This window comes from Neoarius graeffei, chromosome 8 (genome assembly GCF_027579695.1).
Source record: "Neoarius graeffei isolate fNeoGra1 chromosome 8, fNeoGra1.pri, whole genome shotgun sequence".
Taxonomy (NCBI): domain Eukaryota; kingdom Metazoa; phylum Chordata; class Actinopteri; order Siluriformes; family Ariidae; genus Neoarius; species Neoarius graeffei.
This window is the reverse complement of record NC_083576.1, coordinates 46,612,126-46,630,067: the sequence shown is the minus strand read 5'-3', so window position 1 is coordinate 46,630,067 and position 17,942 is coordinate 46,612,126. Positions and strand designations below refer to the sequence as shown.

General features: G+C 44.0%; 1 protein-coding gene across 4 annotated transcripts in view; it reads left to right on the top strand.

The window, feature by feature from the left end:
- lonrf1 (LON peptidase N-terminal domain and ring finger 1) overlaps positions 1 to 17,942 on the top strand; it is a 90,250-nt gene continuing 72,308 nt past the window's right edge. For 3 of the 4 annotated variants that reach the window (XM_060927694.1, XM_060927693.1, XM_060927691.1), the window contains exons 1-2: positions 2 to 838; positions 8,962 to 9,080. In XM_060927694.1, the coding sequence (XP_060783677.1) occupies positions 520 to 838; positions 8,962 to 9,080 (438 nt within the window). In that variant the 5' untranslated portion in view covers positions 2 to 519. Of the gene's footprint in view, positions 839 to 8,961; positions 9,081 to 17,942 lie in introns of all 4 variants that reach the window. The other variant, XM_060927692.1, reaches the window with a different exon arrangement.

Sequence of the window (17,942 nt, the reverse complement as noted above, 5' to 3'; positions counted from 1 at the left end):
CGGGATTTGAACGTTATTAAACCGTGTTATGAAAAAGATCGGTTATGAAACTGTTTCACAACAGGACAGCACGCGCAGCCAATCAAAACCGTGTCGCTTCGTCACGTGGTTTTATTTATGTAACTTCAGAATATAGCTCTGCGCGGCGGAGAACAAACGTTAAAACTGTCATTAAATATTCCTACAAAGGTTCAGCTGATGGAGTCAGTCGGATTAAACCAGAACAAAGCCACGTCTGTCGGAATAAAGCGGTGAGAAGCTGTTCATCACGCACAACATCAGGAAGCGTTACTTTTTTTTCAACAAAGACTGAAATGTGAACTACATCGGACAGTTTCCTGAAACCGGATTCTTTTATTGTTTGAAAAAAAGTGTCGATTCGGTGTTAAAAGGTTGCACTGGCTGCTCCGACAGGCTATAGTTTCTGAGAAGCTCAAAAAAAAAAAAAGTGGATCTGAACTGACACCTTCTTCAGACCGGCTTAAAGAACTGCAGTCAATCATTTCGCCGGGGTTTTACATGAAAACTCCACTTGTCATGGAACATCTGGAGTGTCCCATCTGCCTGTTTCTTCTGTGTGAACCAGTGACGATGAGCTGCGGTCACTCATTCTGCCGCCGGTGCATTATGGGAATCTGTGCGCCGTCCAGATGCCCAGTCTGCTCGGAAAGGCTAAAGCAGACTCACGCAAAAAACATAAGAAACAACGTTTTGCTCTTCTCTATCATCGAGAAATATTGTCCTGAGGAAACCAGGACGAGATGCGAAATACAGGAGAGGCTGAGGGCTCGCGACTTTCCCAAAGCACTGTGTATGGCTGAAGACAGGATGGAGACAGGTAAGGGGGAGTGTGGGACATGGCAATGGTACAGTCACTCATAACACCATCTCATCTCATCTCATCTCATCTCATCTCATTATCTCTAGCCGCTTTATCCTGTCCTACAGGGTTGCAGGCGAGCTGGAGCCCATCCCAGCTGACTACGGGCGAAAGGCGGGGTACACCCTGGACAAGTCGCCAGGTCATCACAGGGCTGACACATAGACACAGACAACCATTCACACTCATATTCGCACCTACGGTCAATTTAGAGTCACCAGTTAACCTAACCTGCATGTCTTTGGACTGTGGGGGAAACCGGAGCACCTGGAGGAAACCCACGCGGACACGGGGAGAACATGCAAACTCCGCACAGAAAGGCCCTCGCCGGCCACGGGGCTCGAACCCGGACCTTCTTGCTGTGAGGAGACAGCGCTAACCACTACACCATCGTGCCGCCCTTCTCATAACACCAAAGCAAGCCTAATAACGTTTCCTCACAACGTAAATGTTAAGTCACGGCTATGAAAGAATGTGGCAGGTTATATCCCAAAACAAGTTGGTTCTGTTTCTCACCTCATAGGAGTGGTGAATATCATCGGGATACTTTCTTGTGCGCATGCGCACGCGTACCGAGCTCTTTACACTGAGCGCTATATAAAATCTGGAGAGCTCATTGGTTCGTCAGAGTGATGACATCTGGCCACTCCCAATGTGTTAAACTGCCGTATCCGATCAAACTTCCATCCATCCATCCATCCATCCATCATCTGTAGCCACTTATCTTGTTCTACAGGGTCACAGGCAAGCTGGAGCCTATCCCAGCTGACTATGGGCGAGAGGCGGGGTGCACCCTGGACAAGTCGCCAGGTCATCGCAGGGCTGACACATATATACCCCTTTTCCACCAAATCAGTTCCAGGGCTGGTTCGGGGCCAGTGCTGGTTCACAACTCGTTCAACTTGCGAGCCAGTTTGCTTTTCCATAGCTCGGGGCGCTACGTCACTGAATACGTCAGTTACGTCGCTGCGTTTGCATAAACCTTGGCGCGAACATCGAAGCAACAACAACACGGAGAAGAAGAAGAAACAACAACAATGGATGACTGCTGCTTTACTGCATCCGTGATATCTCGTCGCTTATTTAAAAATGGCGACCTTTCGCAGTCATGCTATTGTTGTTGGGCTTAACAACTCCGCCCCCCCGCTGACATAAGCAGTTCTTTCCTCTGGCCCAGCAAAGAGCTGGTGCTAGCCTGGAACCGGTTTTTCTGGCCCCAGAGCCAGTTCTTTGTCAATGGAAACAGAAAACCCGGTTCCAAACTAAGCACTGGCCCCGAACCAGCCCTGGAACTGATTTGGTGGAAAAGGGGCAATAGACAACCATTCACACCTACAGTCAATTTAGAGCCACTAATTAGCCTAACCTGCATGTCTTTGGACTGTGGGGGAAACCGGAGCACCCGGAGGAAACCCATGCAGACACAGGGAGAACATGCAAACTCCACACAGAAAGGCCTTCGCCGGCCACAGGGCTCGAACCCAGGACCAGTGGCGGAATAACTGCACACAAGGCCCTGGGGCAAAACACCCCCCCCACGGCGAAATTGCAAACAAACAAATTAGAAGGCTTGCGGCATATACTGTAGGCCTACTCAGGCTATCTAACAAAAAGCAGTTTTTAAGAACGTAGCCTTTGGACCTAGCCATGGCGAAATTGCAAACAAACAGAAGGCCTGCGGCATATAATCAGACTATATTAGAACAGAACTTGCTCAAAGTTTTTTTTTTAAATAATTTTTTATTTTTTATTTTATTTTTTTTTATAGCCTGTATTTTCCATTCATTTTTTATTATGTTCCAAATAGACATTAAACAACAACAGCAACAAAAAAAATACAGCAATCATGAATGATACACCCTCATTGTGTAAGTACGTCTTCAAATACAAAGCTGACACGGAAACCTGCGTTTGTCATTAAAAAGGCATTCGACACGCCCTGCACTCCGCAAAGTCGTCGACTATTTGAGGGATGTTAAGCACTCTTGCTCGCTCATTCTTAATTGATAAAATTGCCAATCCACAGAGTCTCTCTTGACCCATTGTGCTCCTGAGATAATTTTTTTTATCAATTTTAATTTGGAGAAAGAGCACTCTGCTGTCACAACTGAGACGGGGAGAGTGAGAAAAAGCAAGAAGGCCGTGCACAACTCACTAAATGTAGAAGTTACTGCTGGATGATCTACTACCGGCAACCTGGCCAGGCTAAGCACAGATGTGTCTCGCTATCTGCTCCTTGAAACAAGCCCTAAATGACACTAGTTGACCAGGAAAGCTGGAGTCAATATCCCGACTATAGTGATCACACAGTCGATGGGCCACTTTGTATAGCTCCTCGTCCTTGGCATGCTGGAGCGTACTTGGATGAATAGCCTCAAACAAATGAGCAGTCCGATTTAAACTGACAAACCTTTGTGACAGCTGCTGAATGATTACATCAAGGCATGCATAGAACACATTCACCCGAAAATAATGTTCTGCATCGGAAAGCCGACTGTCTTCGCTAAGGTGATCAAAGTGGCGCTTCACTTTTTTCAACCTGGTGGCTACAAATTGCATTTGACTGCCCCATTTCACAGATTCTGGTTGCTCATCTCAGCTAACCCCTCTCCACGTTCCCCACCCTCCTCTATATGACTTTGGCCGGAGCTACTGCTAAGCACTACCACGCTGCTGCTGCTAGTGCTAACACAGGGCAATGCATGTTCACTACTAGCAAATTCAGGGACAGGAGAAGGCCAAGTAAAAATTGAATCCAACTTTGGAAGTTTAGAGTTTGCCTCCTCTTTATTTTTATTTTCCTTCCTCTTTTGTGCCCCACTTTTACTTTTAAACATGCTGAATTCGTTTCTAGTAGACAACCAACAACCGCAACCAGGCATTTTTTTTTTAACCGCAACTAGGCATGCACCTTCCTAGTCTTGTTGTATGTCGTCAGACGGATGAGGACATTAGGCAGCCTTTAGATCCTACCCATCATGCAATGAAGTTTTTTTTGCAAATTCCTCAAACGAAAAACAACTAAATACAAAAGGAACAGCTTAGTTTAGCTTGAAAACATTACAATTTATTATATTTTAAGTTTGTTTAGGGATTTCACAGGGTTTTTTTATTTTATTTTTTTAACCATGATAAGAATGTGTAGCAAAAATGGCAAGGCAAGTTTATTTATATAGCACATTTCATACACAGTGGCAGTTCAATGTGCTTTACAGAAGTAAAAGCAAAACAGTAAACAATAGAAAATAAAATTACATAAAACAAATGGGGAAGAAAAATAATAAGAATTAAACAATAGTAGAAATAAAATAATAAAATGAAGTAAAAATTCAGTTAAAAAAACAGAATAAAATAGAATAAAAGTTAAGTAAAGTTTAAAACATGCAGAGACTGTAAAAGTTAAGAAGATTTAAAACGTAAAGATGACAATATTAATCAGTTAGCAGAAAGCATCTGAAAACAGCTTGGTCTTTAGTCTAGGTTTGAAGCTGCCAACAGCAGGGGCATTTTTGATGTCCTCTGGGAGTTGGTTCTATAGCTGTACTGCATAGTAGCTAAAAGCTGCTTCACCACACTTTGTTTTAACAACAGGTTTTACCAGTAAATTTTGCTGCTGCGATCTGGTAGATCTGATTGGGTTAGGCTGCTGCAACATATCAGAGAGGTAATTGGGCCCTGTACCATTTAGAGATTTGTACACCAGCAGCAATGCTTTAAAGTCAATTCTGTAGCTTACTGGAAGCCAGTGAAGGGACCTTAGAATTGGAGTAATGTGCTCTGTTCTTTTTGTTCGTGTAAGAACCCTAGCCGCTGCATTTTGAATCACCTGAAGTTGTTTGATGGTCTTTTTTGGGAGGCCTGTGAAAAGGCCATTGCAGTAATCAACCCTACTAGAGATGAAGGCATGTATAAGTTTTTCCAGATCATTTTTTGACACAAGTCCTCTTAGTTTGGAAATGTTTTTTAGGTGATAAAATGCCGTTTTAGTGATTGCTTTCATGTGACTGTCAAAATTTAGCTCGCTGTCAATGAAAACACCAAGATTTTTAACCATATCTTTTGTTTTAATCCCCTTTGTGTCAAGAATAGTGGTAATCCTGAGTCTTTCACCTTTTTTCCCAAATAGAATTACTTCTGTTTTATCTGTGTTCAGCTGAAGAAAATTTTGTGACATCCAGTTGTTGATTTGGTCGATACACTGGTAGAGACATTCAAGGGGGGCATAATCATTAGGTGATAGAGCAAAATAAATTTGGGTGTCATCTGCATAGCAGTGATACAAAATTGAGTTGTTCTTGATAATTTGTCCAAGTGGGAGCATATAAAGGTTGAATAGTAATGGTCCAAGAATCGACCCCTGGGGGACACCACAGGTCAAGGACATTGATGTTGAGGTACAATTTCCCATGGTAACAAAGAAGCTTCTATCTTTTAAGTATGATTTTAACCAATCGATAACTTTACCAGTCAACCCAACCCAGTGTTCAAGTCGATATAGCAGTATGTTGTGATCAACAGTATCAAAAGCTGCACTGAGGTCCAGTAACACCAGGACCGATGTTTTGCCTGCATCAGTATTAAGATGTATGTCATTTATAACTTTAATCAGTGCTGTTTCAGTGCTATGATTGGCATGAAATCCTGACTGAAAGTTATCAAAACAGCTGTTTGATATCAAGAAGGCAGTTAATTGATTGAAGACAATTTTTTCAAGGATTTTCCCTATGAATGGTAGATTTGATATTGGCCTGTAGTTGTTTAATACTGAAGCATCCAGATTATTCTTTTTAAGTAGGGGCTTTACAACGGCTTTTTTCAGGGACACAGGAACAATGCCAGTCTCTAGGGATGTATTTATGATCTGAAGCACATCTGTAATTATAAGGTGAAGAACAGACTTAAAAAAGTTGGTGGGCAGAATGTCCAATTCAGATGTTGAGGAACTGAGATTTTGTACAGTTTTTTTTCAAGAGTCTCGTAATCAATTAAACAAAATTCTGACATTGTGTTGAAGTTGTCTGTCTGTGTCACTGGTGATTGCAGCTTTTCAGTTATTTGCAACTGAGATATATTATGAGCAATATTCTGCCGTATTTTATCAATTTTACCTTTGAAGAAGGATGCAAACTCATTGCATTTATTAACTGAGAGAAGTTCAGGTACTAATTGTGGTGGGGGATTAGTTAGCTTCTCTACTGTTGAAAATAGCACACGGGCATTGTTCATATTCCTGTTGATGATGTTGGAGAAGAAAGATTGTCTTGCTTTACGAATTTCATAATTATATTTACAAAGCATCTCTTTATGGATTTGATAATGGATGTGAAGTTTAGATTTACGCCATTTTCTTTCAGTCTTTCTACATTCTCTCTTTAGCAATTTAACAGCTGGGTATTGCTTCCATGGTGCTTTCTTCTTGTCATTGACTCTTTTGATTTTGAATGGAGCAATGTCATCCATAATTTGGGTCATATTTAAATTAAAAATTTCCAGTAAATCATTTACAGAGTCTTGGATCTTGGTTGAGATCCGAGAGAGAGCTTGCTCAAAGAGAACACGTGTTGTTTATGACTCTCCTACCCATAGTCGTTGAGCTGTTCTGAATGTGAGGAGACATAGAAACATCAGAGAAAACACAGAAATGATCAGATAAGGCCAGGTCAACAACAGTAGTAGAAACAGTAAGACCCTTTGTGATGACTAGGTCAAGGGTATGACCACGAGAGTTGGTCGGCCCCTGTACATGTTGTACTCGGTTGAAGTTGTCAATAAATGCAAGTAGTTCTCTGGCATAAGTGTTCTCAGGATTATCTACATGCAAGTTAAAATCCCCAGATATAATAAGACAGTCAAACTCTAAGCAAATGACTGACAACAGTTCACCAAACTCTTCTAGAAAAACTTTGGCTGAATGTCTCGGAGGCCTATAAATAGTTAATAACAATGTTAGGAGAGCATGTAACAAGTGCACATAAGTGTTCAAAGGATGTAAAATCACCAAGTGAGGATTGTTTACATTGAAAAGAGGCTTTGAATATATTTGCGATCCCTCCACCTTTCCCCTGTCGGGTAGCATTCATAAAATTAAAATTTGGGGGAGCTGCTTCAATAAGGGTGGTAGCACTATTTGCTTGATCCAGCCAAGTTTCAGTTAGAAGCAAAAAATCAAGATTGTGTTTGCAGATAAGATCATTAATTAAAAATGACTTGTTTGAAAGTGATCTAACGTTCAGAAGAGCTAGCTTTACAGAAAGTCTAGAAGTAATATCTGCTTGGGCACTCTGATGTTGTTTTGAAACAGAAAGGAGACTAGACTGGTTTACCCCCTGGGTTAAATATGCTCTATGTTTTTTCTATTTCTTATCAACACAGGAATAGAGAATGGCATAGGCATACTGGGTCCCAGCTTGTTTTCAAAACTACACCCAATGCAGGGACCCATAGCACATCATACAAGACTCTCTGTATGTTCCATGAGGTTGGGAGGGGGAAGGATTGGAGATGTCATGTATTTTTTAGATGGTGAAAAAGATTGGTAGCCAGCTGAAAGTCCTGGGCGAACACAATTCAGTCTGTTGGTTGATTTTTGATGAACTGGGTACACTGCTTGTCGCGAATGATTTGGGCTGGAAAAAGAGAGTGCAGCCATTGGCAGCAGTTTCTGCATACTTTTAGGGAATGAGAGATATATAGGTCAACTAGTCTGTAATCATGTGAAAACTTGTAGGTTTCAAGGAATTTCCAATGAAATCACGCAAGGCACATTTATTGGGAGGGCCTGAATGTCAAAGGGTGGGGCCCTGTATGGCTAGGGGGAGGGCCCAAGGCCCAGGGGCAATGGCCCCGCCCCCCACCCCCTTTAGCTCCGCCCCTGCCCAGGACCTTCTTGCTGTGAGGCGACAGTGCTAACCACTACACCATCAAACTTGCCCCAAGAAAAGTATCTCCTGACTTTTCCCCCGTCATTACCTTGTCTTATTTTCTCACCTTTACCCCCATTCCTTACATATCTTTATAGCGCTCCCCTTCACTGTTATTGTTCCCCCCCAGTCCAGTCTCTGATCTTTTTTTGAACGCCTCTTTTACTACTATATTTATTTCAACGAAGATTATTTCAGTTTTTCTCTTATACGGTATATCTTTCTCTTTTGTATAGTTCTTCCTTCTATCTATCTATCTATCTATCTATCTATCTATCTATCTATCTATCTATCTATCTATCTATCTATCTATCTATCTATCTATCTATCTATCTATCTATCTATCTATCTATCTATCTATCTATCTATCTATCTATCTATCTAACTCAGAGTTTGCTCAGCCTGCCTTCTGAAACAGGCTCCAGGTATTCAGTTAGTGCAAAATAAGTGAGATAACAATTGTATAATTAAAATTGTTGTTTTAATCAGCCCATCTATTGGGATGTTTAAAAACCTGTTGGGCCCTCATGGCAAATGTTTAATGTTTTGTGATTTTGATTTCTTTACTGATTGTTGAAATATGAGTGGGAGCATGATGATCACAAAACTTATTATTATGCATGCATGACCAACATTATAGTGAAGTCTAGCTTATGTCTTATGCAAAGCTTGTTTTCATATCCAATGACAGGCAGGGCTCTGCATATTCATTTCCTATACTCTGTGTATTTCATTGTTTGTGTAATCTTGGTTCGCATCTGTTTGTTATTATGTTCATGGAACATAAAATGTTAACATACTTGATATCTAAGCAGCCTTGTGCCTTGTGTTAATCTCTAAAAGCTTCATGTATACCTTTCGCTCTTTGAGTATAAACCCCAGGACAGTTTCACATAACTCAATTACACAGACTGCTTACACAATCCAACTCCAAATAAAAGAAGGTATTTGTTGTAGTTTGGCAGCAGTGATTCTCTTTTGTAACCAAAGGTGTGGTAGGAACACTTCCATAAGCCTATTTTATTGACAAGATGATTACGTGTGCCTGTAGGCACCTACTGTCATTTTGAATAACATTTAACACTCAAAACTAAAAAGATCTGAATAGAATTTTCTCATTATTCTTGGTCTTCTCTTTTTATGCTCACTTTTTTTCTTTAGTTGCTGATGATTTGAGTCTGAAAGTGTGGAGAGCAGAGGCCAACATAGGGCTCCTGTGCTTTTCTGAAGCTCTACGTGACCTGGAAGATTTGTGCTGTGCCAGGCCCAACTGGACTGAGGTAAAAACTGGTTCTCAGTGGAAATATTTTTGGGGTTGTTGTTTTAGAGGAAGCTCATTTTAACTTATTGTAGTGAATCCCTGATGTGGGTGGAGTACAGAAGCACGGCAGGCGGGAACTGAAGTTCTTACAAACTATTTCTTTTATATGTCTCTAGCTTTTCAGCTGAGTCACTCCCACACATGCACACACACATGCATTCTGGTCGGGAGAGTCCCTTTTCTCTGCTCTCCCCCTCCTTTTATGCTCCATCCCTGTAACAAACACACACATTAATTGACAGCAGGTGGAATGACTTAGCCACTTACTGTCCCTGACCCCGCTCTCCATTCACAAACTGCTGCTTGGTCATGCCCCCGCTGTCACATACCCCCACCGCCCGACTTAGGCTGGGGATCCGTCCAGCCTGAAGCTGACTCCCCCTCCTGATGGGACAGGAAGTCCGCCACCACTGTAGGTAACACCGTCCCTTTAAGAAACTACATTTCCCATCAGCCAACGTCCGCGTTGACCTACGTCATGCCTGGGCGGGATCACCAACGTCACATCCTCCAGGAAGGCATAAGTAACCCGGAAACTCCTAGCTCGCTCTCTCTCTCGTCTTGGATCTCAAGCCGTCCAGACACAAAGAGATACCCTGCACCAGAAAACCCAAGATAAAGACGTCTTTTCTCCCGAGAAAAACGATTCAACACGGTTTTTGTTTACTCTTGGCCACGGTAGAACTACTTAAATCGTGCTATCTCTCTCTCTCTCGGTTGAGCTACAACTGGTTTTTGTTTGTCTATCAGTAACGTTACCAAACTGCAGCCCAAGCAGTTAGTTTAAAGTTAGAGGCGACCGGCTCCCTCTAACAAAGCGCTGTGCACATTGTTTTAATCAGAGACTTTCTTTTCATCACGAGCAACCACGCATCGGACCAAGAAATCCTCTGCTTTCCACAGAAGCGCTTCACGGAAGTCTCCACAATGGTGAAACTCCAAAAGTCTCGGAACATCTTCTCATAATCTCGCGTAGAGGCGAGATACTGAAGTAAGATTGGCATTTTGGGGCAAAAACTAGTCTTAGGAATTAGCTTTATGAAGAAGTGTGAATTTAAACTCAGGAACGGTTTAAATGTGTACACTGTAGACCCTCAGGGTATTTAATTAATTATTGTTCTATTTTTGTCCTCTCAATTGCTTAATAGATAGGCTTTGCATGCTCTCTGTCTTATTCCTGTCTAACACTTTAATTTCATTACTACACATATTTTGACCTCATCAAGATTTCAGTGGATTTAGTAATGTTATAAGCTAGTGAAATTAGCCTACGGCTAATTCTTCTGTCTCATTAGCATCCAGGGCTAATTGTATTGTCTCCAGGGACTATAAGGCCTCAACACATGGTCACACACACACAAAACACACCTCAGTTAGCATCCCATGCTAGCCCTTTTGGTTAGGCCATAGGCCTCACAACACACCTTAGCTAGCAAACCGAAGCTAACTCTTTTGTTCTATGAAGAAACACGTGGTGACCCTTCCCCCCTCCATTCTTTATCACGAGGTCCTTTGTCTCAACTTTAGATAATATTCCAAGCCCTGATTCAATTCAACCTTTATAGCGCATTCCCCCGTGCCCACATTCAAATCCACATATATCACGGATGACCATTTGAATGTATTTCAATTGCTAATATTTAATTTTTTATCACACACACACACACACACACACACACACTCCTATGGACACACACATCTCACTGTTTGCTGCTGACTATTTGAAGATTTCAACTGCCGTTATTCATTTTATCTTTGTTATAATCAATTAATTATTGAAACTGTGTGTGTTTATTTGTTGTTCCGATATTTTTGAAGTTACTCAATCTCAAAGGATTCCAAGGTGCATATAGGTTATGTAATATGGTAAGTGATCATAATAATTTGGAATATACCATAATTTAGCTGTTTGATAATTTATTATTAAGCATCAAAATTAAAGGTATTATTTAATGAGACTGATTTCATGACTTAATGAGACTGATTTAATGAGATTGATCACTTAATTACTAATTGCACCTACAATTAAATTGGTGCCCCGTGTGAGGAGATTGGTGTTGACTTCTTGAATATTGTTGCAACAACAGATAAACTATCAGTTTGATTCAGCAGTTGCCAAGGTATATCCCCAAGTGTGTTAAACGGTTAACAGTAGCGTGATAACCATATCACAAAATACTCATAACCTATTCTTAACTTAGGATAAGAGATAGCATTCCCAAACGAAAACAAACTTTATCAACTGATTAATTAATTACGTAGTTAATATTAATTAATAAAAATTAATTAATAAATTAACTAATTGATTAATTAATTACCTAGTATCCAACCTAAGCAAAATGGCATCCCCTCGTGTCTCAAAAATTGAAGACAACGCTCAAGACGTGTCTCTCCTTGAGGTCATCGCAGACCTCATTCACTGCTCTGCCTCTGAAAAGGCAAACATTAGGAACACGAGTAAGGGTGAATGCCAAAATAACATGGATAACTCGAACAAACATATGAGAGATCCAAAAGGAACAACCATTGGTGTCCAAGAGGCACTAGGTAAGCTATTCCTGTCATACTTCCGAGATACTGATTCAGAAATCAGACGCCTCCGCGGAGAGGTTGAAAGGCTGACCACCAGCAATGCCGAGCTGGCAGCCGATAATAATGATTTACATAGGGAGCGTGAGCTCTTGAAAACCTCCCTTGATGATTGCGTCGAAAGGCTAGAGAAAGCCGAAAAGGCTGCCAAGAGGGCTGCCGAGGAGCAGACCCCCCCAAGAAGGGCGCGAGGGGCGTGAAAGACCCCCAACAATGCACCAAAGTTCAGAGCGGGAAGAGGCGTCTGAACCGGACACCGTAGATTACCTGGTCGAGGACCAGACACCCTGCCAAACTCCATCAACTCGCTACACGACTTCATCGTTTAGCCAGGGTGGAGCCGTACTGTGCTCATTCCGAGCCCAGGACCATAGCACACTAGGGATGTTAACCGATAACCGTTTGACTGGTGGTTGACCGAATCAACGTCAACCGGTTAATTTTTTTTTTTTGGTTGTCTGTTAAAAAAAAAATCAATCGTTTTGAAGCTGCTGATTTTGGAGCGGAGAACCTGGAATTCTGTGTTGTAAACGCTTGGGGCATACCATGCGGTGTAAGGACGACAGCTGACAAATCAGAAACACCCATTCAGTCATGTCCCGCCCTCCCGCCCCAGTTGAAAACAGCTGCCACTCGGCGAGAGAAAAGTGTAGACACAGGCTTTTTAGTTTACAAATTACTATTCTGTTTTTTTTTTTAAATTATTATCCACATATATCACGGATGACCATTTGAATGTATTTCAATTGCTAATATTTAATTTTTTAATCACACACACACACACACACACACACACACACACACACACACACACACACACACACACACTCCTATGGACACACACATCTCATTGTTTGCTGCTGACTATTTGAAGATTTCAACTGCCATTATTCATTTTATCTTTGTTATAATAAATTCAATTAATTATTGAAACTGTGTGTGTTTATCTGTTGTTCCGATATTTTTGAAGTTACTCAATCTCAAAGGATTCCAAGGTGCATATAGGTTGTGTAATATGGTAAGTGGTCATAATAATTTGGAATATACCATAATTTAGCTGTTTGATAATTTATTATTAAGCATCAAAATTAAAGGTATTATTTAATGAGACTGACTTAATGACTTAATGAGACTGATTTAATGAGATTGATCACTTAATTACTAATTGCACCTACACCACCATCTGTGCCCCTGGTCTGTGTATCACCTCAAACTTAAATGGCTGGAGGGCGAGATACCAATGGGTGATCCGCGCATTAGTATCCTTCATGCGGTGGAGCCACTGGAGGGACGCGTGGGCCGAACAGAGAGTGAAAGGGCTCCCCAGCAGGTAGTATCGGAGGGTGAGGACTGCCCACTTGATGGCAAGAAGCTCTTTTTCGATGGTGCTGTACTTGCTTTCACGCATCGAGAGTTTCCGGCTGCTGTACAGCACAGGGCGCTCCTCATCCTCCACCTTCTGGGACAAAACAACCCCCAGCCCTCTGTCCGATGCGTCAGTCTGCAAAATAAAGGAGAGAGAGAAGTCAGGGGAGTGCAAAAGTGGCCCCCCACACAGTGCAGCTTTTACCTCAGGGAAGGCCTGTTGGCACTGCTCCATCCACGGGACCGGATCTGGAGCCCCCTTTTTAGTGAGATCCGTTAGCGGGCTGATGACATCCGAATAATTAGGTATAAACCTATGATAATAGCCAGCCAGCCCCAGGAACCATCTCGCCTTCTTTTTGGTCTTGGGCCTCAGGCAGGCCGCAATCGCTGCAGTCTTGTTAATTTGGGGACGCACCTGCCCATGACCCAAGTGGAACCCCAGATACCATACTTCCACCTACCCATTGCACACTTTTTTGGGTTAGCTGTGAGGCCCGCGTGCCTCAGCGACTTTAGAACGGCCCTCAGATGTTCCAAGTGCCACGGCCAATCATGGCTGTAGATTATTATATCATCTAGATATGCAGCTGCATAAGCAGCATGAGGGTGGAGGACCCTGTCTATGAGCCACTGGAACGTAGTGGGCACCCCAAACAACCCAAAAGGGAGCGTGATAAATTGGCGTAATCCAAACGGTGTGGAAAAGGCCATTTTCTCTCGGGATAGAGGAGTCAAGGGGATCTGCCAATACCCTTTTGTTAGATCCAGTGTCAAATAAAAGTGAGCAGCACCTAATCGATCAAGCAACTCATCAATACGAGGCATTGGGTATGCATCAAATTTAGATACCGCACTGACTTTTCTATAGTCCACACAGAACCGGACCGACCCATTGGTCTTGGGAACCAGGACCACTGGGCTGCTCCAGTCACTGTGGGACTCCTCGATTATGCCCATTTTGAGCATGGCCTTGAGTTCATCCTGAACCACCTTTTTCTTGTGTTCGGGCAGGCGGTAAGGATGGCTACACACTACCACCCTGGGGGCATTTCTATGTAGTGTTCTATTAGGTGGGTATGACTGGGAAGGGGCAAGAACATGTTGGAAAATTCCTTTTGCAACTGGGCTACCTCCATGAGTTGGGCTGGTGAGAGGTGGTCTCCACAAGGGACTGGAGTGGTTCGAGATGTTATCTTTTTTATTTCCGGCCCCAGCTCTGCCTTCTCCGGGACTACTGGTGCCAACGCCATGGGGACCCCCTCATTCCAGCATTTTAAAAGGTTCAGGTGGTAGATTTGTAATGCCCCGCCCCATCCGTTCGCCACACCTCATAGTCGACGTCCCTGACTCACCGTGTGACCTCGAAGGGCCCTTGCCACTTGGCAATTAAGAACTCGACGTGGGCAATAATACGAGCGCTTTGTCTCCCAGTGTGAACTCTCTAAGGCGCGTGCCCCCTCATACAGCCGGATTTGACGTTCTTGTGCCTGCCACAAATTCCTGGGTTAGGTGCATGAGGGTGTGGAGTTTTGTGTGCAAGTCAAGAACATACTGAATTTTGTTTTTGTTAGGCAAAGGTCCCTCCTCCCAATTTTCCCATAGCACATCCTGAATGCCACGTGGCTTATGCCCATATAATAATTCAAATAGAGAAAACCCTGTGGAGGCTTGCGGGACCTCTCGTACTGCAAATAACAGGGGCTCGAGCCACTTATCCCAATTATGTGCATCTTCACTTACAAATTTCCGGATTATGTTTTTGAGTGTTTGATTAAAACGCTCTACAAAGCCATCTGTTTGTTTGTGATAGACACTGGTGTGGATAGACTTAATCCCCAGTAACCCATACAGTTCGCGCAGTGTGCGTGACATAAACGAAGTGCCTTGGTCTGTCAGGATTTCTTTCGGAATCCTGACCCGGGAGATAATACGGAAGAGTGCTTCTGCAATACTGCGTGCTGAGATATTGTGGAGAGGCACTGCTTCCGGATATCGTGTTGCATAGTCCGCCAGAACTAAAATAAAGTGATATCCTCGTGCCGACTGATCTAATGGCCCAACGAGATCCATCCCAATTCGCTCAAACAGGGTCTCGATTAGAGGGAGAGGGCGTAAAGGCACTTTTGCAGTGGCCAGGGAATTTACTAATTGGCATTCACGGCACGCTGCACACCACCGACGGACATCCCCGTGAATCCCTGGCCAATAGAACCGGGCCATTATTCGGGCTAGTGTTTTGTCTTGCCCCAAGTGTCCAGCCATGGGATTAGTGTGAGCCGCATGGAACATGAGTTCCCTACGGCTCTTTGGGATTAATAATTGAGTTATTTGTTCACCAGTTTGAGTGTCCTGCATCACTTGGGACAATCTATCTTTAATAATAGCAAAATAAGGGAAGGCTGGTGCTGCGCTTGGCTGAAGAGTTTGACCATCGATTACTCTCACTTGGTCAAACGCATGCCGCAGAGTCTCACAACTGCTTTAATGGGAAATCCTCAAGGGAATCCCCGAGAGAGGGAGGAGGGGCGGGCTGCTCCTCACTCTGATGCGGTGCTGATGTAGATGGCTTTGTGACAGCTTCTCCAGTCAACGGCACACCGGGCTCTTCCCGTGACCTACTAGTGCAGGACCCACTATGTGTTAAATATTCCATCAGCTTTTTAAACCCTGGCTGATCAGTACCCAAAATCAATGAGTGGGTGAGACGAGGACTAACCGCTGCCTTTATTCTATGCATTTGGCCCTGGAATAGAACATGGACAGACACTAAGGGATAATTGTGAATGTCCCCATGCACACACAACACTTTCACTGCTTGTGCTCTCCCTAATGCCTTACCTTGCGCCAGGCATTGGTGAATTGACAGCCAGAATCCACCAAAGCGTGATATGTATCCCCTTGAACACTTACCGGTATGCGATACATTCTGGCCCGATCGGGGGTGGTCTCTGGCGTGTCGGGATCTGGATCACGGCTTCCATCTCCCTTGCGGAGCCCTGATTCTGGAGGTGCTCCAGCTCCCCACCACACCAGCATACCGGCCCAGGCTTTCCCTCTGCACTGGTGTTAAGGGCGTCACTCACCTGAGGGGGGGAAGGACACAGGCACGGAAGAGGGAGATGGGAGGACACCACGGGTGTAACAAGCCAGCTGGGGAGGAGTCGGCCCCCGCCTCCACGGTGGGGGAATGGGGCGAGAGGGAGAGAGAAAGAGAGAGGGGGAGAGAAAAAAAATGAGGGAAGGCGCCTTCGCCTCATCCGCCTGTCGTTGGAACCGCCGCTAGATGGTCCTCCGCCAACTCGATGGCTCACTGGAGCAACGCCGGGTGGTGACACTGGACCTATTCTGCCGTTCCTTCCGGAAGCCGAAACATGAAGTGTTCCAGTGCCACCAGGTCGATGATCCGGTCGGCGTCACAGTCTTCCGCCCTCAGCCACCGCCGGCAGGTGTCCCGGAATTGTTGGCCAAATGCGAATGGTCGGCCGACATCCTTCAGTGTCAGCTTCCGGAACCGCTGGCGATGTTGTTCCAGGGAGCGGCTGACCCGCTGCAAAATGGCCCTCTTGAGGTTGCCGTAGTTGAGCTGGCTGACAGCAGGGAGCTGCTGCACCGCGAGCTGCACCTCACCTGTCAGGAGTGGGAGGAGGTGAGCCGCGCGCTGCTCAATTGGCCACCCCCACACTTGGACCTCTTGCTCGAAGAGAGTGATGAAGGCTTCAGGCTCGTCATGCGGGCCCATCTTCATGAAGGTGCCGTGAGGGGAGTCCAGGGTGGTAATGTTGGACGCCCCTGCCAATGCCAGCAGATGCCAGAATGCCTGGTGGTCTTCCCGCTGGGCCAGCATCAAGGCTTCAAAGCATTGTTCCTGGTCCTTCCGGAAGGCAGTCAGCGCTTGATGCTGGTTCTGCTGGGCAGCAGCGAGGGCATGGACTAGGCCCATAATTGGCGAGGACTCCATGGGGTGGTTCCCTTCCGTACTCACTCCCGGGTTTCGGCACCACTGTAGCGAATCCTTGATGTGGGTGGAGTACAGAAGCACGGCAGGCGGGAACTGAAGTTCTTACAAACTTTATTTCTTTTATATGTCTCTAGCTTTTCAGCTGAGTCACTCCCACACACACATGCATTCTGGTCGGGAGAGTCCCTTTTCTCTGCTCTCCCCCTCCTTTTATGCTCCGTCCCTGTAACAAACACACACATTAATTGATAGCAGGTGGAATGACTTAGCCACTTACCTTCCCTGAGCCCACCCTCCATTCACAAACTGCTGCTTGGCCACGCCCCCGCTGCCACACTTATATTTTATTACCTGCTGCATTTGCTGAAGCCTTAGCTGAAAGAATAATCTGACATCACTACATCCTCATGAAAGGCTGTAATTGTTTTATACAGTTTTATCCACTTAACTGTTAAGTTTTAAAATAAATATTTCTGTATATTGGCAATGCGTCATGAAATGGGAATGCTGCTCTACAATAAGCTTTCCTAATTCTTAAGTTTGTATTTTATTTCTTAAACTCCCCGTCCTTTATGATTCAGGAAACATGTTTTTCCAGTTAACTGAAATAAAAGAGCTTAATGTAGTTTGTATACAAATTAAGTTTATTATATTTAAATAATATTGGCTGGCTTTTTTCGTGGTATATCAAATGTATGCCATTCAGCTAGCATGATATTGAATGAATCAAAGACAAGTTCAGTATCATGCTAGCTGAATGCAATATATCTGTGTAGCAGTTCGGTATGAGTGGGTGGAGCACAGAGGACGCCAGGACAGAGATCAGGTTTATAATAAGGCTTTATTACCACACTTTTCAGTCTAACAATATTGTAACCCAACAGACACACCCACGCAACCGGCGTC